The following is a 24,301-nucleotide window of genomic DNA, read 5'->3' as shown; positions in this document are numbered from 1 at the left end:
TCAAGAGATCGAGTGAGTAAACCTTTTGAGTGATACGGTCCCACATTTGGGATTTGGGATTTGGTCAAACTCACCCAGTCAGAATCACGCGTGAAAGGGTTATATAGCCTATTGGTTTCACCTGTTTTTAATGACAAAATTAAATTAAACTCATTTAACTCATTAAACTCACCCAAACATTTTTTCTTTTTGTTGTTTTATGATATAGTTTATTTCAGTCACTCTAAACTCTTTTCTTAGTAATAGTAGTTTATAGTAATCATCAGGATTTTTAAATGTATGCAATGTTTGATAGAGAGCAAACGCAGTGTTGACAGAGCCGGGCTAATATGATCACACTTCCTGGTTCTAGTAAGAGCTCGAGCTGCTGGAGTTTGCTTGGTAACGCTTTAGATTACAGCCCACAAAGAACTGCGTATTTAAAACTAATTTACAGTGTAACTTTCTGTAATTATAGTGTACCTACAACATGTAAAGTTTTAGGAATAAAGGGGTAATAACCAGAAGAATTAACAAATTATTTATACTGTCGGTATTTTAGAACTAAGAGTTACTTATTCTACTATTATAATACAACAATCTTACATTTGAGAGCAATTTAGTGAGAACATACACTGCAAACCTTTTTGTAATAATAGTATACCAATACATATAGGCTTTTAAAAAATTATAGGGTCCATATCTGTGCATTTATACAGGACTTTCTTTTAACAAAAGTGCACTGAGAACTATTGCAACTTTTGCTTAAATACTGGAGAAATATACTCTTGTTCATGTAGTTACAAGGTAAGTGTGACTTTTGTTGGCTGGACATTTACAGGTTGTTTTGATTGCTAAACGACAGTGAGCACAACTGGAGTCACATGTGCAAAACTCTAACTACAGTCTGCACAGCAGCAGTTCATGTGGACCAAACTCTAGTTCGCTTTTCATTGCTTGAACACAGTTTTCAAAACTCTATACACTTGTCCCATGACTTTAACCACAACCTGCACAACACTGTGGATTTACAGCACTTTGTTCAAATGCTAACACACTGCTGTCAAAACTGTGAACCACACATTCAAAACAGAATAGATTTCAGCCTTGTGCCTTTCAAACACTGCTGATTGCAATTTCAGCTGAAAGGCTAAGCAGGGGTCTTGTTTTAGACTTGTTACAGTTTTTCTCGATTGCTTAAACACATTTGCCCACTCTGACATCACATTTTCAAAATAGTTAACACACAGAATAAAACTGAAGCCCAATGGCCAAAATGACTCATTTTGTTAGCAAAATGCTCTAACACTCACAAAACATTAAAAACATGCAACATAAGCAAATATTTCCATCAAACACCACAACTTGTGGTCAAATTAATTTATTCTTTCAATCAATCATTACACAATGGACAACAAAATAGAAAATAGAGCCATCAATATGAAATATGATACTTTACATATATATACATATATATATACTCACCTAAAGGATTATTAGGAACACCTGTTCAATTTCTCATTACTGTAATGCAATTATCTAATCAACCAATCACATGGCAGTTGCTTCAATGCATTTAGGGGTGTGGTCCTGGTCAAGACAATCTCCTGAACTCCAAACTGAATGTCAGAATGGGAAAGAAAGGTGATTTAAGCAATTTTGAGCGTGGCATGGTTGTTGATGCCAGACGGGCAGGTCTGAGTATTTCACAATCTGCTCAGTTACTGGGATTTTCACGCACAACCATTTCTAGGGTTTACAAAGAATGGTGTGAAAAGGGAAAAACATCCAGTATGCGGCAGTCCTGTGGGCGAAAATGCCTTGATGCTAGAGGTCAGAGGAGAATGGGCCGAGTGATTCAAGCTGATAGAAGAGCAACTTTGACTGAAATAACCACTCATTACAACCGAGGTATGCAGCAAAGCATTTGTGAAGCCACAACACGCACAACCTTGAGGCGGATGGGCTACAACAGTAGAAGACCCCACCGGGTACCACTCATCTCCACTACAAATAGGAAAAAGAGGCTACAATTTGCACGAGCTCACCAAAATTGGACAGTTGCCTGGTCTGATGAGTCTCGATTTCTGTTGAGACATTCAGATGGTAGAGTCAGAATTTGGCGTAAACAGAATGAGAACATGGATCTATCATGCCTTGTTACCACTGTGCAGGCTGGTGGTGGTGTAATGGTGTGGGGGATGTTTTCTTGGCACACTTTAGGCCCCTTAGTGCCAATTGGGCATCGTTTAAATGCCACGGCCTACCTGAGCATTGTTTCTGACCATGTCCATCCCTTTATGACCACCATGTACCCATCCTCTGATGGCTACTTCCAGCAGGATAATGCACCATGTCACAAAGCTCGAATCATTTCAAATTGGTTTCTTGAACATGACAATGAGTTCACTGTACTAAAATGGCCCCCACAGTCACCAGATCTCAACCCAATAGAGCATCTTTGGGATGTGGTGGAACGGGAGCTTCGTGCCCTGGATGTGCATCCCACAAATCTCCATCAACTGCAAGATGCTATCCTATCAATATGGGCCAGCATTTCTAAAGAATACTTTCAGCATCTTATTGAATCAATGCCACGTAGAATTAAGGCAGTTCTGAAGGCGAAAGGGGGTCAAACACAGTATTACAGTTTTTTTCGATTGCTAAACGACAGTGAGCACAACTGGAGCAAAACTCTAACTACAGTCTGCACAGCAGCAGTTCATGTGGACCAAACTCTAGTTCGTTTTTCATTGCTTGAACACAGTTTTCAAAACTATACACATTTATCCCATGACTTTAACCACAACCTGCACAACACTGTGGATTTACAGCACTTTGTTCAAATGCTAACACACTGCTGTCAAAACTGTGAACCACACATTCAAAACAGAATAGATTTCAGCCTTGTGCCTTTCAAACACTGCTGATTGCAATTTCAGCTGAAAGGCTCCCATACACAAACGAAATATATTTGAAATATATTTTTGGAATATATGCAAATATTCGAAATTGGCCCAATAAATATATTTTAGTTAAATATATGTAAATATATGTAAATATATTTCACACTTACAGTAACATATATTTTTGTTATATTTCAGAATATATTTCAAAATGATAAATATAAGTGACCCACAATGCAAATATATTTCAATGTAACGAATTACATTTACTCGCAATACGTAATTGAGTAGGTTTTTTTGTGTACTTCTACTTTTTTAAGTAGTTTTTAAAATCTGTAATTTTACTTTTACTTAAGTACGTTTTGATTGAAGTATTGTACTTCGCTACATTTTTAAATCATATCCGTTACTGAGTAAAAAAAAGAACTAAAATAACTAATAATACAAGGGTGGAAAATAAAAATCGCGCTCCGGAAACTACTGCAACTAAGGGCGGGAGAACAAATGTGCAAAAGAAAAAAAGTGATGCAACACCGTCGAAGCGAACCATTGTCAGTATGGACAATATTTGGATGTGCAGTAAACGACTGCGCGTGGTTGTCCTCGAGGATAGATATACAATTTGCAAAAAGTGTGGATGCAAAAAGGAGGAAACACAGAACACCATCCCTCTGCGCGGATAAATGTATGTCCCATTTATATTTAGATGCAGAGGGAATACCGGAATCCAGTCATGCAAATTGAATGCTACTGGCACACTGAGTCCAAAATTTTCGTATGCTTTTTTTCGTATTCGTCATTCGGTGGCTATGAATTGTCAAAACACCATTGAAAATGTTTGCAACGAATGCGAAAAACGCAGAAAATCAAGACGTGAGGTCGTAGCCTATTTGTTTTTTAACATGCGAAAATTTCGGTTGCGAATTTCGGACTCGGTGTGCAAGGACCTTAAAGCAGATGTCACGTAAAAGACGCAAACTGATGGATGGATAAATAAATCGAAAGTAGAGCTGTGCACTAAATCAAATCGCGACATGGTCTGTGAATATTAAAGCACGAAAAGACTGCTATATACTCACTTGATCTGCGTGTCTCTGTGGGAATGAGCTGCGCCGCTTCGTCTATACATACAGTACTCAAGCTCAAGGTGTTTTCAGTGTCTCACATACAATACGAGGACATGAATACATGGACATTTCCAGAGCTGCTCTGAGAGAACGCCTAATGAGCATTTTCATCATTTTATTTGAGAAAAACCAATGTCAAATACACTCTGGAACAGGTCTTCTCTACAACCCGTCAAAATAAAAGTTAGGTTTAATTAGGAGAAATTATGAAAGAAATATAATATTATTGTAGACCTTCAATACAAAGCACTTCACAGAATAATAACAACAACAATAATAATAAGACAATTTATTTAAATATTATTTAAGGAACATTTTTTGTCCATGATTTGATTTAGTAATTCTGTTTTGCAGCACTTCCCCAAAAAATAAAAGGATAAAAGTTTGTTTAAACATTTGATTACCACTGTTTTTGATAATATATTTGTATTTATTCATAAAAAGAAAAAAAATAGTTTTCTGGATAAAATAAATTTCATAGGACTCTATTATTCTTAAATATTTTAATAAATTATTAATGTTAAAAATAAGTTGTTGATTTGATTCATTATCAATTATTGAATTTAGTTGGTTAGACAAGTTGTATTGAAATTTTAATAAACAAAACAAACCTGGGCCCGGTTTCCCGATAACGCTCACTCTTAGCGCGCTAAGAAAGCTCAAAAGATATATCTTACCAAAGTTGTTTATGTTCCTAAGTGTGTTCCCCAAACCATACCTTAGGAAGCTGCTTAAGATATACCTTCTTACGTGCGACGTTACCTGGCCAGGGATTTTTACGCGGGTTGGGTGAGAAAAACACTGATATTATGGATTCGGACGGCACTAAAATCACTGACTTACCCCTGTAAATGTTTAAAATACCGGACGGGCCCATGAGAAACAATATTAGCATCCGAATAGGACTTAACTGACAGTAGCCTATGCTTTCACTGGCCTTTAAAAGAGCGTTTTAATTAAATTAATAATATTGTATAATATAATTAAAAATCTAACAACAATCAGTGTAATGACAATTTTATTCTTTGCATGAAAACACTTGAATTAGCCTAATTTAATACTGTCTGGGTGTATTAAAACTTCAGAATTATATGAATATAGACCTGCAACAGTGATAAGGTAAAGCTAAGAGTGGTCCAGACCAACCTTACGAAAGTGTGACTTACAGAAGATATACTTTGCGAACGAACGTTTCGGGAATCGTGCCATAAGGTTAAGAGAGAGGTGAAGGAATAGGTTAAGAACTACTTAGAGATAAGAACGCTTTGGGAAACTGGGCCCAAATGGTTTTCGAATTTGTTATAATAAAAGCATTTGTTCAACTAAAAAAAACCCTGTTTTCATTAATTTAACTGATGATAAACAACCATATAATACCGTTTATTTATTTATTTAATAATTGATTAATACTGTAAACCGTTATAACAGTCCCAGCTTCTTTGCACTGGTCAAGCTACTTTTCAAAAGGGGAGTCACCTTGTGTGCAATGCTCAATTTGTCTCAGTGGGAAAAGATCTAAAATAAATTCTTATACAAACAGGTGTAGTGTTTCTTTCTTCATATATTTAAAGCTTTACTCATTCATTCATTATCCAAAAACCCAATATAATCACAGAACATACACCTGTATACAGAGATACAATTCATTCATGAGCTAGTATATACATGTAGGTATATCGAAATGTCCAACACAGTCCTCTGAGGCTCACGAACCCCAACAGTTCAGAAAATGAAAGAAACCAGTCTTATCTGTAGTTTGAACATAGGTGCAAAGATGGATAGTGATGAATTAGAAGGTTGTCCAACGCTTAGTTGTTTGGTGAGTCGTAAGGTTTCCCAGCAAATGAATCAGAAGAGTGCTTCAGTAGTATAAGCAGAGTGTTTGATCATAAACACTTAGCAGTATCCACAGCTGATGAGCAATAGTTACATCCCAAACAAATCCTCTACAAGAAAACATCAAACACATCAATTAAACTATATAGATTCCACATCAGTTCACCCAAACAATTCATACAAACAATTCAACTTACGTTTGAGCAGGAAACAAACAGTTTCTCAAACAGGATTGGGAACCAGTAATCAAACAACCATGAGGAAGCATCAAACAGACCTTATCACTTACTCTACTGCTTCCTGTTTTATTTCAATGTGCCCTCTTGTATCCCCCTAGTGGCTAGGAAAAAAATAGCACCCGCAATTGAACTAAAAGAAACGCTGTGACAGGCGGTGACTGTTACATATCCGTCCCCTCATGTTAGCACTGTTCCTATATTGCCAAAATAAGGTTTCAAATTCTGCACATGGAAAGAATCTACCTTCTCTGGCTGTTCAATGAATGATATTGAGTAGTTAACAGGTCCAAGACATTTAACCACTTTCGCAGGACCTTTCCATTTGGCAGCCAGTTTAGCCATAAAACCGTCATCAGCCCGCGACAGAGGATGTGTACGAACCCATACTAAATCTCCTACTTGAAAGTGAGCTTGTCTCCTTCGAAGATTATAGTACTTGCGTTGTTTGCTCTGGGCCTTCTCAACATTCCTTTGCACAGTTCGAATCAGTTCTTCTGACTTTTCCAGGATAGGGTAGGCTGGACTATTTGGGTCAGGGGGTCTCAGAACAGCTCTCTCCATAGGTCCCTTCAATTTGCGACCAAGCATGACTTCAGCTGGAGTGAAGCCAGTACTTTCTTGCCACGCCGTATTGATAGCAAATCGGAATTCGGCTAACCACCTGTCCCACTGGCGATGATGGTCTTGCACATATGAGGCAATCATAGTTTTGAGGGTTCGATTTACTCGTTCAGTCAAATTGGTCTGTGGGTGTGCAGTAGTAGTGAGTTTCTGGATGACATTCCATTGTTTGCAGATTAAACTGATGAGTTGAGAAGTGAATTGTGTTCCACGGTCAGACACTAAGTACCTGGGAGTGCCCCATCTGGTGAAAATTTCTTCCACCAGAATACGTGAAATTTGCGGAGCTTTAGCCACTCGCAATGGGAACAATTCCACCCATTTTGAGCAGTAATCCACTACTACGAGGAGATGTTCGTTCTGCTTCGGACTTCTAGGGAATGGCCCCATGAGGTCAATCCCCAGCATATGCCCAGGTTCCACTACCGGTGTCGACTGCATATGGCCAGCTAATTTCGAAACGGTCGGTTTGTACTTTTGACATACCTGGCATTCCTTGCAATGCTTCCATACATCAGAACGTATCGTTGGCCAGTAGCATACGTCCACTAGTCTTAACAACGTCTTGAGTCTGCCGAGATGTCCACTTAATGGATTGTCGTGAGCATATTTCAGAAATTCAGCTCTCAAGGAAGTAGGAATGACAAGTTGAAGTTTTTCTCCTTCCGGCCCTTGAGATAGGCTTCTGAAAAGAAAACCATTCTTCGTAACGTAGTGTATACGATTAGGGTCTGTAACAGAGGTTGATTGTACTTCAGCCATAATTTCTTGAATTTCTGCATCCTCTTGTTGGGCTTTGTCAATATCTGACCAGTCTATGGGAAAAGTTGCAAAGGCATTTGAAGAATCCTTAGGTTTTGACAAAGTGAGTAGACGGAGTGATGAAGATTCATCAAAACCACGAGAAAGGGTGTCTGCAACAATATTACATTGTCCTTTTCTGTACTTGACAGTGAACTCAAACTCTTGCAGACGAATGCCCCAGCGTATCAACCGAGATGAAGGTTTTGGATGGTTGAAGACCCAGGTAAGAGCAGCATGATCGGTGATCACTTCAAATGGTCGTCCCTCTAAGTAAGGCCTCCATTTTTCTACTGCCCATACCACAGCGCAACACTCCTTTTCCGAAACGGAGTACGTCTTTTCAGCTCCTCTTAAAAGACGTGAAGCATAGGCCACTACATGTTCCACTCCCTCAATGTCCTGGGTCAGGACAGCTCCGACTCCAAGATCACTTGCATCTGTCTGGACTTTGAATGGTTTACTCAGGTCAGGTGCAATGAGGATTGGTGCGCTAATCAACTCACCCTTAATCAACTCAAAGGAATTCTGACATTCTTCTGTCCACATCCAAGTAGCTCCTTTCTTTTTCAGTGCATGCAATGGTGCAACCTTCTCTGAGAAATTTGGAACAAATCTGTGGTACCAGCCTGCCATACCCAGAAATCGTTGCACTTCCTTCAGAGACTTCGGTACAGGGAAATGGTTAACGGCATTGACCTTGTCTTGATCTGTCTTTATTCCTTCAACGGAAATCACATGTCCAAGAAATTTCAATGACTTCTGCATCAAGTTGCACTTTTGAAGATTCAAAGTTAAACCTGCCTTGTGTAAGCACTGCAACACTTCTCTCAGATGGATAAGATGATCTTGCTCAGATTTTGAGTACACTACAATGTCATCAATGTACACAAAACAGTTTTTTCCTTTCTGATCCTTCAATACAAGCTCCATAAGACGTTGGAACGAGGCTGCCGAGTTTTTAAGGCCAAAAGGTAATCGTAAAAATTCATATAGTCCTGATTGTGTCACAAAAGCAGTTTTATGAATGCTTTCAAGATCCATCTCCACTTGCCAGTATCCACTTTTAAGATCGAGGGTACTGAAACATGCAGCTCCGTGCACTGACTCAAGGATATCATGGATCTGAGGCATTGGATAACCATCTAGATACGTCTTGGCGTTGAGCCCTCTGAAATCAATACAAAATCTCTGTCCACCATCTTTCTTTGGGACTAATACTACAGGAGCAGCCCAAGGAGAAAATGAAGGACGTATGATCTTCTTATCCACCATCGACTTAATCTCCTGCTCAATGAAGATTTGTTTTTCTTGTGACACACGGTAAGCCCTCTTACGAACAGGTACCTCGTTGGTGGTGATAATGCGATGTTTAACTACCTTGGTGTGTCCTATTTCACTTGTGCAGACAGTAGGCCATTCTTGGAGTAGGTTATGAAGTTGTGACTGGTATAGGGAATTAGTATCAGCGTTGGTGACCAGCTGTTGAATATATTGCCTGGTTTCTGTCGTTTCTTCTGGAATGGGTAAGGCAATTAAAAGTGCCAGCAATGTATCGGTAGTAGGAGTCAAGAATGAAAATGTTTCTTCTTGATAATCAATGGTAGCAGGTAAAGTGTACAGAACATTACCAATATCCAAATTAATTCTAGTGGCTACCAGGAAATCCAGACCTAGCACCATGGGTATTGTGAGATCCTCATCTTTCATTACAAACAGTTCAACTTCATACCTTCTTCCGTGTAGTTCGCATTCGCAACTCCATACTCCCATTGCAGGCAATACTTGACCATTGGCTTGACTGAAAGTTTGCCCACGGCTTGATTTTAGCTGTTCTTTATGCCCCAGCTGCCTCCAACATGACTCCTGTATCAGAGTTAGGGAGCTTCCAGTATCGACCAGAGCTTGAAAGTATCTTCCTCGGATCCACAGGGGTAAAGTCAGAGTCTTTAAGTGAGATTCACTTTTCAAAGGTTGTAGAATGCGGGTCGAAGAAGGACTTGATTTAGACAGAGAATCTCGTTCAAATGGGGATTTCCTTTTCTGGGTTTCAGCATTAACCTGGCTCCAATACCGTTTCCCTTCTTCAAAATCTCTCTCAATTTGTGTTCCAGTTCGCACCAACTCACTCACTTCCTTCACAGTTCCTCTCAATAAACTTGCCAGTCTGGGGTTACAGTTTCTCAAAATGGCCTGAACAATCTCTCTCTCCGTCATCTCTTTCTTCCATCTTAGACAAAGGGCTCGGTAGTGGTAAGCAAAATCACGAATGGATTCTCCTGATCCTTGTTTCCTTTCTAAAAGACGTTTTGTGGCCTCAGCTTCATAATCATCTGTAAGGAAAGCATGCAAAAATTCTTGCTTAAATTGTTTCCAGGTAATCACATGTCTTTTCTCAGCCAACCACCAGTCTTTAGCCGTACCCTTTAGCACAGAAGTAAGGGATGCGAGGATTTCAGAATCTGTGAGGGGTCTAATTGCAAAATACTCCTCACAACGTTCTACGAAAGAGACAGGATCATCAGAATCAAATTGAGGAAATTCAGCTTTTACAGGTGGACGATAAAATACATCATTAAAATTGTCGGGTAAGTTGGTACTTTGGTGAGGTCTTATGTGGTAAGTTGATCTGGACACTGGATGAGAAACTGGAGTAGATACAACATGTGCATAACTTTTAAGTTTGGCATCGATTTGGGCGTCTCTTCTCTTCAGACAGTCAACCATTGACTTTCCCAAATCTTGAATGCTCAACTCAAGGCTCTGCTTAACTCTTCCACATTCCCTTTCAATTTTGTAATTCAATTTTTCTTCTAGATGCTTACACTGATTGCTCACTTTAGTTTGTGAGCAGCATTGACTTAACGTTTGTAGGCAAGTTTGTACTTCACCCTCCAGATTTGTAACTCGCTCAGTTAGTCCATGACTAACCTGTTCGGTGAGATGTACATCAGAAATTATATCATCTGGAGGAGGAGGAAAGGGAATGTCAAGTTGATCATCACAGTCATTTTCATTGTCTGAGTCAAGGTACAGTTCACTAAAAGTGTTTATAAGATCTTTTAGGGGAGGTGGATCTCTTCTAGTCACAAACGGACCAGCTGTGAAATCGTCAGGGGGTTCATACTCATCCTCTGCACCACGTGATGATATCGACATTTCTATTACCCAATGCAAGCCTTACACAATCTCCACATAGACCTTTTACATAAATATACAACACAAGGGTCCCCGTACGGGCCACCAATCTATAACAGTCCCAGCTTCTTTGCACTGGTCAAGCTACTTTTCAAAAGGGGAGTCACCTTGTGTGCAATGCTCAATTTGTCTCAGTGGGAAAAGATCTAAAATAAATTCTTATACAAACAGGTGTAGTGTTTCTTTCTTCATATATTTAAAGCTTTACTCATTCATTCATTATCCAAAAACCCAATATAATCACAGAACATACACCTGTATACAGAGATACAATTCATTCATGAGCTAGTATATACATGTAGGTATATCGAAATGTCCAACACAGTCCTCTGAGGCTCACGAACCCCAACAGTTCAGAAAATGAAAGAAACCAGTCTTATCTGTAGTTTGAACATAGGTGCAAAGATGGATAGTGATGAATTAGAAGGTTGTCCAACGCTTAGTTGTTTGGTGAGTCGTAAGGTTTCCCAGCAAATGAATCAGAAGAGTGCTTCAGTAGTATAAGCAGAGTGTTTGATCATAAACACTTAGCAGTATCCACAGCTGATGAGCAATAGTTACATCCCAAACAAATCCTCTACAAGAAAACATCAAACACATCAATTAAACTATATAGATTCCACATCAGTTCACCCAAACAATTCATACAAACAATTCAACTTACGTTTGAGCAGGAAACAAACAGTTTCTCAAACAGGATTGGGAACCAGTAATCAAACAACCATGAGGAAGCATCAAACAGACCTTATCACTTACTCTACTGCTTCCTGTTTTATCTCAATGTGCCCTCTTGTATCCCCCTAGTGGCTAGGAAAAAAATAGCACCCGCAATTGAACTAAAAGAAACGCTGTGACAGGCGGTGACTGTTACACCGTGATCATTTCTGAGATGGTTATCATACTGTGAAAATCTACAACCTGGGAGAGTCCCCCACTCCGCCCCGCCCCCGTGGTTTAAAAAGTAACTCAGTAACTTTTACTCTGAGTAAATTTTAAATTAGCTACTTTTTACTTTTACTTGAGTAGATATTTAGACCTGTAATTTGACTTGTACTTAAGTAAAATTTCATTGAAGTAATAGTACTTTTACTTGAGTAGAATATTTTAGTACTCTTTCCACCTCTGGTGTTATCTCAGTGAGGGTTGTGCATAGTGTTTGGCTGCACTGTTTGAGTGCAGCCAAACACTATGCACAAGCTTGTTTTGAGCCATGTGTTAAGAGTTGTGTTGCTTGGAGTGAGTTTTGCAGGTGATGTGAACTGTTTAGCTCAGGTGACTGTTGGTTGTGCAGACTGTAGTTAGAGTTTTGCACATGTAGCTCCAGTTGTGCTCACTGTTGTTTAGCAATCGGAAAAAACTGCAAGTGGTGCTTGTTACTCTTTTTCTACATTAAGTTAATACTAACACTTTCTTTTCTTTTCTCTCTTCTGTCAGATCAAGTTTGAATTCAAAACGTACTCGGTTACTAATCGTTCAAAACGTACTCTAGAAGAGGGAACGAGTACTGTGTAAGTATCTTACGCTAGGGGAAAACCTCTTTTCCACGAGATATTGAAGCCAAAAAATTATCCTTTAATTTTGTATTAATGCAAAACGCGTTGCAGCAGCATGCAGACATGGGCGAGACAGCTTGCGCGCCCATTGGCTGCTCTGCGGCAACTGCATCAGCCTACCGAGCGAGGCCTATAGTGACGTCAGACCAATGAGGTCGCTTCGCGCCCACTGCGTCATGTCCCGCCGAAACGGGCGTGGCTTAGGCCTATAAAAGGAGGCTCGGGGGCAGCTGATCCCTGGTTTTTCATCGCTGAAGCGAACCAGAGTGTGTTGCATGCATGGCAAGATACGTAGTACTCGTTCCCTCTTCTAGAGAGAACCGAGGTTACGTTAGTAACCGAGTACGTTCTCTTACGAGAGGTCTCTCGTACTGTGTAAGTATCTTACGCTAGGGGACCCAATGCAAAACGCTGTGCGTGCTGGGATCTAACACCAATAAACCTGAAGGCGAAGCCCAGGATTCACAGTGCATAATCACCAAGGGAACTCACAGAGAGTCCTGGAAAGAGGAGGGGGAACCACTCTATCCATATACAGCAGCGTTCATAGACGCAAGTGTTTATTGTGACATCACACAGACAGGGCGGGATCCGGCCTGAACTGATGTGGTTTACACCGACAACAGCTTGGCCTGTAAGGCGGGAACCTCCAGGTTATAAAACCTTATAAATGTAGACGGTGAGGCCCAGCCCGCCGCCATACATATGTCTTGCAAGGAAATCCCGCTAGACCAAGCCCACGAAGAGGCCACGCCTCTCGTGGAGTGCGCTCTGACACCCAACGGGCACTGTAAGCCCTTGGCAGTGTATGCCAGCGCTATGGCGTCAACTATCCATCTGGATAGGCTCTGTTTTGAAGCAGCTAGTCCCTTGGATCGCCCGCTGAACGAAACAAACAGCTGCTCTGTCTGTCTAAAAGCAGACGAGCGAGACACATAAGCTCTTAGCGCCCTAACTGGACAAAGAAAGCTTGCGTCCCCTTCCTCGTCAGAGACCGGTAGGGCGGACAGGGAAATGACCTGAGCCCGAAACGGTGTGTTGAGGGATTTTGGAACGTAACCATGCCTAGGTTTGAGTATGACTCTCGAGTCATTCGGCCCAAACTCCAAGCACGCCGCGCTCACCGAGAGCGCGTGTAGGTCACCTATGCGCTTCACTGAAGCGAGAGCCAGTAAGAACACTGTTTTGAAAGACAAGTGTTTGAAGTTAATCGTTTGGATAGGCTCGAATGGGTCACCTTTCATGGCTTCCAACACCGTAGAAAGGTCCCACACAGGGGGGGTCTGGAGGGGGTCTGGGAGGATTCAGCCTCCTAGCTCCCCTGAGGAAGTGGATGACTAAATCGTTCCTTCCTATTGACTGACCAAGCGTTGATTTAGAAAACGCTGCTATGGCCGCCACATAGACAACAGTTCGACTGTATGTGGGTGTAGAGACCATTCGCTCGCCGGAAGGTTGTTCCTGGACAGTCTGTCTGGCCCCAAATTCTGTAGCCCAGGCACGTGCACTGCTCTCAGCGAGCACAGGTTGCGCTGAGCCCATAACAGGAGGCGTTCCGCCAGCCTGTATAAGTTTCGGGATCTGAGACCGCCCTGGCGATTTATGTAGGACACCACCGACATGTTGTCCGAGCGGACTAAGACGTGGTGGCCCTTTATCTGAGGACAGAAGCACGTCAGCACGTTGTCCACTGCCAGCATTTCTAGGCAGTTTATATGTTGAAGCTTTTCCCGTTCTGACCACTGGCCAAAGAACGGTCTGCCCTCGAGCAGCGCTCCCCATCCCGAGGTGGAGGCATCAGTCGACACCACTTTCACCCTCGAGGAAGTCCCCAGGCTTACACCTGATTGGTACCAGTCATTCGCTTTCCAAGGTTTCAGAGCTAAAACGCAAGTCTGATTGACCTTGAGACGAAGCTGACCGGATGCCCACACTCTGCGCGGTACCCGCGCTTTTAACCAGAACTGCAGGGGGCGCATGCGGAGCAAGCCCAGCTGAAGAACTGATGATGCTGAGGCCATGAGACCCAGCATCCTCTGAAATTTCCTGAGCGGGACGGTCACGCCACAGCGGAAAAAGCTCGCTGCGCGCTGAATGTCTAGTGCGCGCTGTGATGACAGCCGCGCTATAGACTGCGAGTCCAGTTCTGTGCCCAGAAAAGATATCATCTGACTGGGGATCAGAGAACTCTTCGCCCAATTGACTCTTAAACCTAGATTCTCGAGGTGTTCGAGTAAAACGGTCCTGTGCTCTACGAGCTCTGAGTGAGATTGAGCTAGAATCAGCCAATCGTCCAAATAGTTGAACACTCGCATGCCCCGGAGTATGAGGGGCGCGAGCGCTGCGTCCATGCACTTCGTAAATGTACGGGGTGCTAGGGACAAGCCGAACGGTAGGACTGTGTACTGATAAGCCTGGCCCTCAAAGGCGAATCTCAAGTATCGCCGGTGACGTGACGCTATTTGTATTTGAAAATACGCGTCCTTCAGATCTATTGACATAAACCAGTCTCCTCGGCGAATCTGCGCGAGGATTTTTCTGGTCGTGAGCATTTTGAATCGGCGTTTCGCCAATGCTTTGTTCAAATGTCTTAGATCTAGTATGGGTCTGAGACCCCCGTCTTTCTTCGGTACCAGGAAGTATCTGCTGTACAGCCCCCCTTCGCTCTGAGCTTGAGATAAAGGCTCTATTGCCCCTTTTCTCAACAGTTTTGATATTTCGGCTCGAAGTAGGTGTGCTACTTCTGTTTTTACCGTGGTTTCGACGCGCGCCGTCACACGGTGAGGGCGTCGACAAAACTGTAGCGAATAGCCTCCTTTTATAATGTCTAGCACCCATTCCGAAACCCCGGGAAGCACTGCCCACGCATCTGCATGGGTGGCCAGGGGTTGAATGCGAAGCTCGCTCTGCTCGCTTGGCGGCAGAGGCGCTTCGGTGCGCTGTAACATAGGCATTATGCCTGTGACATTTGAGGCGGGGAGCGCGCTGATCAAAGCGGGCAGAATGCGTAGCGGGCGCTCAACGCGGTGTAACCGAGTGAGGGAGGGCTGGGCGAGTCCCGTAGGACTTATAATGTCTGTGAGTAAGTGTGGGCGCGGGGGAGCGGGCACATTTACTGCTTCGAGCGCACTGTCTTCGAGCGCACACGTTTTTACAGAAACCGTGAGACATGCAGAACATAGTGTTTGTGGGCACTGGGCAGTGGGCACGTTTACTATGTTGGGTGCGCGATCGACCTGAGTCGATTTTATGAGCGCGGGCCCTGTGTGAAGGGCTGTGCATGTGTGCAGGGATGGGCACTGGGCAGTGGGCATCTTCTCTACACTTATAGCACCATCGGCCGTGGCCAGGACACCAGAAAATACACTCTTTATGGGATTTATCTGGGTAGCCGTAAAAATGGCTTTTGTGTGCAGGCAAGCGGGCAGCTGTTCCGGCTTGTACACTGCAGAATATGCTGGAACAGTCACATTTACTGGAACTGAACGAGCGACAAGCTTCGGTGAAAGTCCGGCCACAGCGGGACTCGAACACCGACGCTTTCCTAGGCGTGCTAGGATGGCTTCGGGGCTTCAGGCTTCACCGCAATCCTTGGCCGTGGCCCACGCGGAGCAGGGCGGCGGCTAGTCGAGCGAGAGCGAGGCCTCGAGCTGCGATCCTGTCGGCGCTGCGATGAAGCGGCAGAGGGCGGAGGCTGTGAGCTCCGAGCGGGTGGTTTCGCACGGCCTGCTGCGGAACTGGAGCGCTTCGGGAGGAAGTGCTTAAAGGCCTGTGACGCTTTCTGCACCTCGGCGAATCTCTCCACGAAGTCGTTGACAGAGGATCCGAAGAGGCCAGCAGAAGAAAGCGGGGCGTCGAGGAACGCGGTGCGCTCAGACTCAGACTCCGAGAGCGTCAGCCATAGATGTCTCTCAGCAACGGTGAGAGAAGCCATGTTCCGTCCTATGGCCTGTGCAGCGGACTTAGTAGCGCGGAGAGCGAGGCCCGAATCGCTTCTCAAGTCTGCCACGCAGATTGCATCTGGTCCCATCTCGTCCAGTTTTCGGAGGAGATCGGCCTGGAAAATCTGCAGAGTGGCCATCATGTGCAGCGCTGACGCAGCCTGCCCAGCAGCGGAGAAAGCGCGACCGAGCAGTGTTGACGTCATGCGGCAGGCTTTAGAGGGCAGAACCGATTTTGCACGCCGTCCAGCAGAGGGCGGGCAAAGGTGTGCTGCTATCGCCTCTTCGACTGGCAGAAGTGAATGGTATCCTCTGTTCTTAGCACCATCAACAGTGGAGAATGCTGGAGAAACAGACGAGCGCATTCGAGCTGAGAAAGGAGCGTTCCAAGCTTTGGCAACTTCTTCGTGTAACTCAGGAAGAAAGGGTGCCGGTTTGGACTCAGGCGAAGCACGCTCCCCAGGAAGGAAGAAACCATCCAGCCGGTTGTGAGAGGGAAGCTCAAGCGTAGACCACTCGAGGCCGAGGCTCACCGCGGCCAGCGCGAGTACACGCATCAGTTCCATCTCGATGCTAGCTCTTTTGCTTGGTTTACGTGCAGAAGGCGCGAGATCCACAGAGCTCGCCCAATCCTCGCTGCCCGATGCCAGCAGAGAGCAGGTGTCATCTTCCCCAGATGCGGCTTTCAAGTCAGCATCCTCGATAGAAGCGGCGGCGGGCCGCTGTGCATCAGGAAGCGACTCAACTGAAGCCGGCGAAGCAAGCGGGCGAACCGGCGAGCTTTGGCGGGCTGGAGAAGGTTCCGGGACCCGCTGAGCGCAATGCTTTTTACGGCGCAGCAGCGCAGCGGGCGGAAGTGCAGGCTCAGAGAAAACTGCCAGACGAGTCCTCAGAGTCGCCATAGGCAGTAGCTTGCAGTGAGGGCAGCTGCCGTCGGCGAGCGCTGCATGATCTTCACCCAGGCAGGAAACGCAGATGACATGGCGGTCCCCGTCGCTGAGTGGGGCTCTGCACGAGCCGCAAGAAGGCATCTTGAAAAAGAACAGAGAGTAAAAGGATACAGGCGCCGGATAGCGCAGCGGGAGCGGCAGTAGAAGGCGGCGTGGCCAGCGGCTTCAGATGATGGCTCGTCCCGCTGAAAGGCTTCTTCAGATGGTGCGGCTTCTCTCTCGGGATCCAACGATGCGTGAGCTTCGCTGAAGAGATGAAAAATCAGGGATCAGCTGCCCCCGAGCCTCCTTTTATAGGCCTAAGCCACGCCCGTTTCGGCGGGACATGACGCAGTGGGCGTGAAGCGCCCTCATTGGTCTGACGTCACTATAGGCCTCGCTCAGTAGGCTGATGCAGTTGCCGCAGAGCAGCCAATGGGCGCGCGAGCTGTCTCGCCCATGTCTGCATGCTGCTGCAACACGTTTTGCATTAATACAAAATTATAGGATAATTTTTTGGCTTCAATATCTCGTGGAAAAGAGGTTTTCCCCTAGCGTAAGATACTTATGCAGTACGAGAGACCTCTCGTAAGAGAACTCAGTTAATATGGATTGATTAAATAAAATAATATAAATATGAAGGTCAGTTACTCAACAGCTTTAGTTTTAGTGTGACATTAAACATTATAGTAAAAGTGTCTTTTTTAGTTCTCTTACGAGAGTACTCTCGTGTTGCGTAAGTTTAGCTTACGCTACGGGAAAACTCCTTTTCTCGAGAATACTGAAGCAAGAAAATTATCCTTAATTTTCCAGAATGTAAAACACATTATCATGATACCGTTCAACATCAAACCGTTTTGTAATAATAGTATACCAATACATATAGGCTTTTAAAAAACTTCTTTAAAGAACTTCTGCAGAATATTAATCACTTCACATTTACAAGATTACAAGTATTTTAGTGAAGCTTCATCAAACCAACATCAAGTGATTTTAAAGCTTTAATCTGTGAAAAACTCTGTTTTTCAGAAGGGCGTATTGTTGTGTTAATTGATGTATCAGTGTCAGTGATGAAGGGAGATTCAGTCTCTCTAAACTCTGATCTTACTGAAATGAAGGATGATGATGTGATTCAGTGGAGGTTTGGAGATGAAAACACTTTAATAGCAGAAATCAATTTAACGGCCGACAGAATCACTGTATATGATGATGTTCTTGATGGGAGATTCAGAGACATACTGAAGCTGGACGATAAAACTGGATCTCTGACCATCACAAACATCACAACTGAACATACTGGAGAATATGAACTACAGATCAACAGTGTGATCAGAGAGAGATTCAGTCTCTATGTCTTTGGTGAGTTAAATATCAGTTTCACATGTTTTATATTTTAATCAGCACAAAGATACAATTAATAATTCAAACTCAGTTTGTTTCTGGTGTTTAATGATGATATTCATTTCAATTTTAACTTTTAATATATTTACTTTTATAATATATCAAGTGATTGTCTTAATCTGTGATGGACCCTGTTTCTGTTTGTTGTGTGTGTGTGTGTGTGTGTGTGTGTGTGTGTGTGTGTGTGTGTGTGTGTGTGTGTGTGTGTGTGTGTGTGTGTGTGTTTGGTGATTCAGTCCTGAAGTCAGTGATGGAGGGAGATTCAGTCTCTCTAAACTCTGATCTTACTGAAATGAAGGATGATGATGTGATTCAGTGGAGGTTTGGAGATGAAAACACTTTAATAGCTGAAATCAATGTAACGGCCGACAGAATCACTGTATATGATGATGTTCTTGATGGGAGATTCAGAGACAGACTGAAGCTGGACAATCAAACTGGATCTCTGACCATCACAAACACCACAACTGAACATGATGGATATTATGAACTACAGATCAACAGTGAGATCAAGAGATTCATTCTCGCTGTCATTGGTGAGTTCAAAAACGTTTACACCTGTTTTTAATGACAACAATTTAAATCAATTCATACAACATTTTGTTTTGGTTATTTTATATTGTTTATATTAAACCATTATAAAGTTATTTAACAGTATTAATCTTTGCAAACCCTGTTTCTGTTTGTTCTCTGTGTGTTTGACAGATGAAGTGAAGTCAGTGTCAGTGAATGAGGGAGATTCAGTCTCTCTAAACTCTGATCTTACTGAAATAGAGGATTATACTCTGATTCAGTGGAGGTTTGGAGATGAAGACACTTTAATAGCAGAAATCAATAAACGGGCCGACAGAATCACTGTATATGATGATGTTCTTGATGGGAGATTCAGAGACAGACTGAAGCTGGACAAACAAACTGGATCTCTGACCATCACAAACATCACAACTGAACATGCTGGAGATTATAAACTACTGATGTTTACAGATCTACTGATGTTTTCAGGAAGATTCTCATCAAAAGCATTCAGAGTTTCTGTCTATGGTGAGTAAAGATAATTTTTCTTCTCCTTCAAATATTCTTATCTACTATTTACATGTTGAATTGTTGAATCATTTTACAGTTTGAGATGACAGGCCGTATAAAAACTCACTTGGAACTGAATATAAGATTGTTGATTAGATTTGATCATATTTATGTGTATTCAGAAATATTAGTTGATGTCAGCGCTGATATTAGTGTTTATTGACTGATCTGATCTCAGTTTGATGTGTTTATTCCTCAGACTCTGTCCACTGTTGTGGTCCTACTGAGGCTGTGATCCGATTGGTCCTCTCTGCTCTGGTGGGCGTGGCTACTGTCATTATTGTGCTTTATGAGATCAGATCCAGAAGAGCTGAACAAGATCAAGCACATATTCACACATCAGGTACATGATTGATGATGTCATTTCTCACAAACTGATTTTGCATGTATAAATATCTGTGAGATTTATTAATGTATGGCTTTTTATGTTCATCTTTTTCAGGAAGTATCGAAATCTAAAGCAGAACGCTGAACTTTAAAGGTTCTTCAAGTGTGTTTTTGTTCTTCTAGTGTTTTTTTTTTTTCTTTTTTCATAATAAATACTGATGATTATTTGAGTTTGTGCTCTCTTTCAGTGTCAGATTTTAAGTGTCACTTTATTGTTTATATTTCTCTCAGATACAATAATAATAATAATAATAATAATAAAGACACACAGATCTCACTTTACTACTGCTGTATATTTGCTGTATGTATTTTCTTGCCTTTATCAATAAAGTTTCTCACTCTGAGGTTCAAGAGTCTCTCATGATTTATTCAGAGGAATACAAACTTTATGTATATTTAAAATATTTCAGCAGTGTACTATATACAGCTTTATTTCTACTTTTTTCACAGTTGCTTCTTATAGCCTATCTTTAAAAAAATATTTTATTTAATATTACCAATTATTATTATTATTATTATTATTTTTTGCAATATATTCCGGTATAAACAAAATATACAGCTAAAATATTATTTTTTTTAAATGTTTTTAAATTGTATTTTTTACAGATTTACTGCAAGAAAAATATACAATACTGTGTAAAGTTCGTGTTACAGATCACATGCAGAATCACATATATTTTTCTTGTTTATTATCACGTCAAGGATCTCACGATACTGGTTTTAAAAACATTTTATGTATTTTAATAACAACAAAACATAATGTACATACAGGAGTACATATAACCATAGGGGTAAACAAGGGGAAAAAGGAAGAAAGAAAGAGAGAAAGAAAGTCATTTTACAGAAAAAAAAACGGAAAAATAAACTTGAACCTATTAAATAGCTGTGTAGTTTTCCTTGCTTTTAAGTTTTTATATTTGGATATTGTTTGTAAATATATTTTAATATCAATTTTAAATTGTTCAAAATTTGCCATTTTTTCATTCCAAATGTCCATGTCCATTTGACTTTTATGAATATAGTATCGGCCAATCATAATAATTAAATCAAATATAAACAAAAGATTTTTTAGTTTGGCTCTCATCAGTGCTCCATTTCCTCCAACGATAAAGTCTTAAAGGGGGGGGGGGGGGGGGGGGTACAATGGTGTTTCATGTATTCAGAGTTGTTTACAGTGTTAAAGAGATGGATTCTCATGCTAAACATGGCCAAAGTTAAAAAAAAATATTTTGGACGAATAACGGAGAATTTCTGTGCCGAAAATCTTACTTCCGGGTTGGTACAAGTTTTGGCTGTTTTTTTTCGATCTTGGATCTAATGACGTAGACGAGAGTGGAACTCCTTATATGAGCATTTCTCTCAGAAAAGCGCGCCCGCGCACACGTCGACCAGAGGAGAGCGAGACCGCGCACATCAACGCGCTTCAACAGGAAATCATCGGCAGCGCTGCATAGGATTTGTTCAAGAATGTCTCAAAGTGTGTTTTTGGATGTGAGGGAAAGCTTACCGTGTTCAGCTTCCCAAAGAACCCAGCGTTACAGGAACAGTGGATGCAGTTTGTTTTTCTGGGGCAGCAACGGAGTGTAGCAAGTGCGGTTGTGTGTTCTGGTCATTTCAGTGACGAATGTTTTATTAACAAGGCCCAGGTCGACGCTGGATTTGCAAATCGTTTGCTATTAAAACGTGGAGCGGTCCCAGTGATAAAAGACCCCAATCATGTAAGTACAACTGGATCAGATTTCTATCTTTTGCTGGAAATCAGCACATAAGTGAATATATGTTGACTCTATAGCTCCACCCACGGCACACCTCGGCTTTTTCCGGAGAGAATCGGAAAGCTGTATTTTTCTTTTATAAATATGATAAAACTAAAGACTTTTTGGAGATATGAAGGATGCACTACTACTCTATAGGTACTCAAGATTAACATGAGATTAGGTTAAACTGTGTATGTTATTTACCCTTTAAAATCTCTAGTGTGATTTGTCTCTGTGGTCTCGTCTGAGGAGCAACACCTCCATCTAGTGGCTCACCCTGAACTCACATGTTATCAGGAGTTATTTACTCAGAATCTGTAATGAGATCCAGTGATTGTGTCTGTTACTCAAGAAAGCCACTAGATGGCGCTGTGTTCAGTATTTTGTGACGAATACTGTGAAACGAATAAAGAAGAATAAAACCACATGTTGAAGTGTTCAGAGAAAATAACCAGACATGTTGAAACTGCACTGAGAAATATTTTATTCAAATCACTGAACAAAACATGAGACCAGGAGTGAACTCAAACTAAAAACAGCTCACTGGATATTTTCTCTTTTTCTGACCATTCTCTGTGAACCCTAGAGATGGTTGTGTGTGAAAATCCCAGTAAATCAGCAGTTTCTGAAATACTCAAGACCAGTCCGTCTGGCACCAACAATCATGACACGTTCAAAGTCACTTAAATCACCATTCTTCCCCGTTCTGACGCTCAGTTTGAACTTATTTTTTACTTATTTATGTTTGAAATATTTCTGGTACAGCTTACCTTCGGTCATTTTTTTTTCTTTCTAAAAGTTGTACAAAAAACAACCTTAAACCATTTAGTAGAAAATGAAGTTAGAATTCCAATCAGAGCAGTTACATTACCACTGTTTTTGGGAATGATCATAAATGTGCATGGCTTCTCCTGTCACACACCTCAACGGCACTACACGTCCCAGCATCCCTCTTGTTTCTCACCTGCGCACTATCAGCCATCACCGGATCACCTGATTACATCAGCACCTGCACATCATCATCTACACACTATAAAGAGGCACTTCTCCTTCACTTTGTGGTCTGGTCTCGTCCCGATGTGATTTCACAGACTCTAACCAAACACTTACCAGTTTGCTACTTACCTCGAAGATGCCGTCATCTGTCGCCTGATGTATCCACAGTCATCATCTATATACAAGAGATCAAGATCACCATCCAGCTAAGTTCATTATCTAGTTCAAGTTCTTCAATATCTACTCACCAGTCATCTTTGGCTCGAGCTCATGGTGCAAAGGACCCTAGGTTGAAATTACTCTGAACCATCTTTAATAATACTTTAATATATAAATCTATATAGAAGTAATGCATTGAATAGGCCTATAGTACTACTGTGCACAAATAGAATCACAATGCTGAAACTTTTTTTTTATATTATTTTATAAAAGACGCTGATAATAAAAGCTGATAATAAAAAGAGTGATTTGAAATAGACAGATGTTGTGTTTGTGGTACAGCCGTAGATCAGTTGCACACTGCAAACGCAGCACATGTGAAAGCACAACAGCGCGTGCTGCTCCTGCACTGCATACACACTGCACACGGAGTGTGTGTGAAACCAGCGTTACAGTTAATCTGTCGGCCGGGTCTCCTGCAACATCATTAGTTAATTACTCATTAAATGTACATTATTTTTCTGATAGATCGTCAGTTCATCCAGCAGGAGGCGCTCAGTGGGTCAGAGGCTTTTTTTTGGTCTTTTTGGAGACTTTTGGTTCAATAAAATCTTGGAATATTTTGACTCAATCTTTTGAATTTTTTTTCTGACCCTTGTTACTGTTAGTATACAGGATTATAGTGTACTCTTGTTATACTTGTATTTCAGGAAAACATTGATCCAGGCCTCTTCACTTCTCAGTTTCTTCAGAAGAGAAGACCAATGTAAACTAACATGTGTTTTTAAAGGTGTTATTTTGCTCCGATTTGCCAAAATACCAAAATCTGCATTCATAAAACCTAGAGATCTTGTTGTAAACCCAGATTTTCCAAACCCCAAATCTCTGGTAAACAACTGCAAATTTCTCTAAATGAACAATAACATTTACAGGTTACAGTGCTTTTTCTCATTAACCCTTGTGCATTGTTCAAATTTACAACCTTTCGTTATGTTCGTGGCTGAAAACAGCCACTACTTTAAACTGCTGTAAAAATGTATCAGATAAATATTTTTTTCAATTTTTTTTGCATAAATCTATTAATCAACCTCAGTCCTGCTCAAAAATACTAAATGTTTAAAAAAAAATCAGGATTTTAACTCTTTAATTGCCAAATTTGTAAATGATGTCACTGATTTGGGGAAAAAAACACACAAAATGACTCATTTTCAATATAAAATGTGATTGTGGACTGGATTTTTTTTTTACCTTTTATCACAGTCTTGGACATGTCAAAGATTAGAAACAACATTGGTTTTGATGCATTGTTAGTTTTTGTGCAGCATCAGATTTTAACTTTTTCTCCCTCATTTACTGTTCGTGGCTGTTTTTGCCCCATTGACTTCCAT

The 24,301-nt window shown here is 41.7% G+C and overlaps 1 protein-coding gene and 1 long non-coding RNA gene across 2 annotated transcripts in view; one reads left to right on the top strand and one right to left on the bottom strand.

Annotated features, from left to right (window-relative positions):
- LOC309476037 (uncharacterized protein) overlaps nucleotides 1–20,196 on the top strand; it is a 76,132-nt gene extending 55,936 nt beyond the window's left edge. The window contains exons 7-8 of the mRNA XM_082139158.1: nucleotides 19,814–19,957; nucleotides 20,057–20,196. Coding sequence (XP_081995284.1) covers nucleotides 19,814–19,957; nucleotides 20,057–20,073 — 161 coding nt within the window. The 3' untranslated portion in view covers nucleotides 20,074–20,196. The remainder of the gene's footprint in view (nucleotides 1–19,813; nucleotides 19,958–20,056) is intronic.
- On the bottom strand, nucleotides 8,308–11,548 carry LOC309475752. Its single transcript, XR_014197835.1, has 3 exons — nucleotides 11,372–11,548; nucleotides 9,933–11,284; nucleotides 8,308–9,842 (listed from the first exon to the last, which is right to left on the bottom strand). It is a non-coding gene; the product is annotated as an uncharacterized lncRNA (long non-coding RNA).
- Nucleotides 20,197–24,301: the final 4,105 nt, after the last annotated feature.

The sequence above is a fragment of the Leuciscus leuciscus genome (assembly GCF_965113295.1).
Source record: "Leuciscus leuciscus genome assembly, chromosome: 15".
Classification (NCBI taxonomy): Eukaryota; Metazoa; Chordata; class Actinopteri; order Cypriniformes; family Leuciscidae; genus Leuciscus; species Leuciscus leuciscus.
This window is presented reverse-complemented; position numbering and strand designations above follow the sequence as displayed.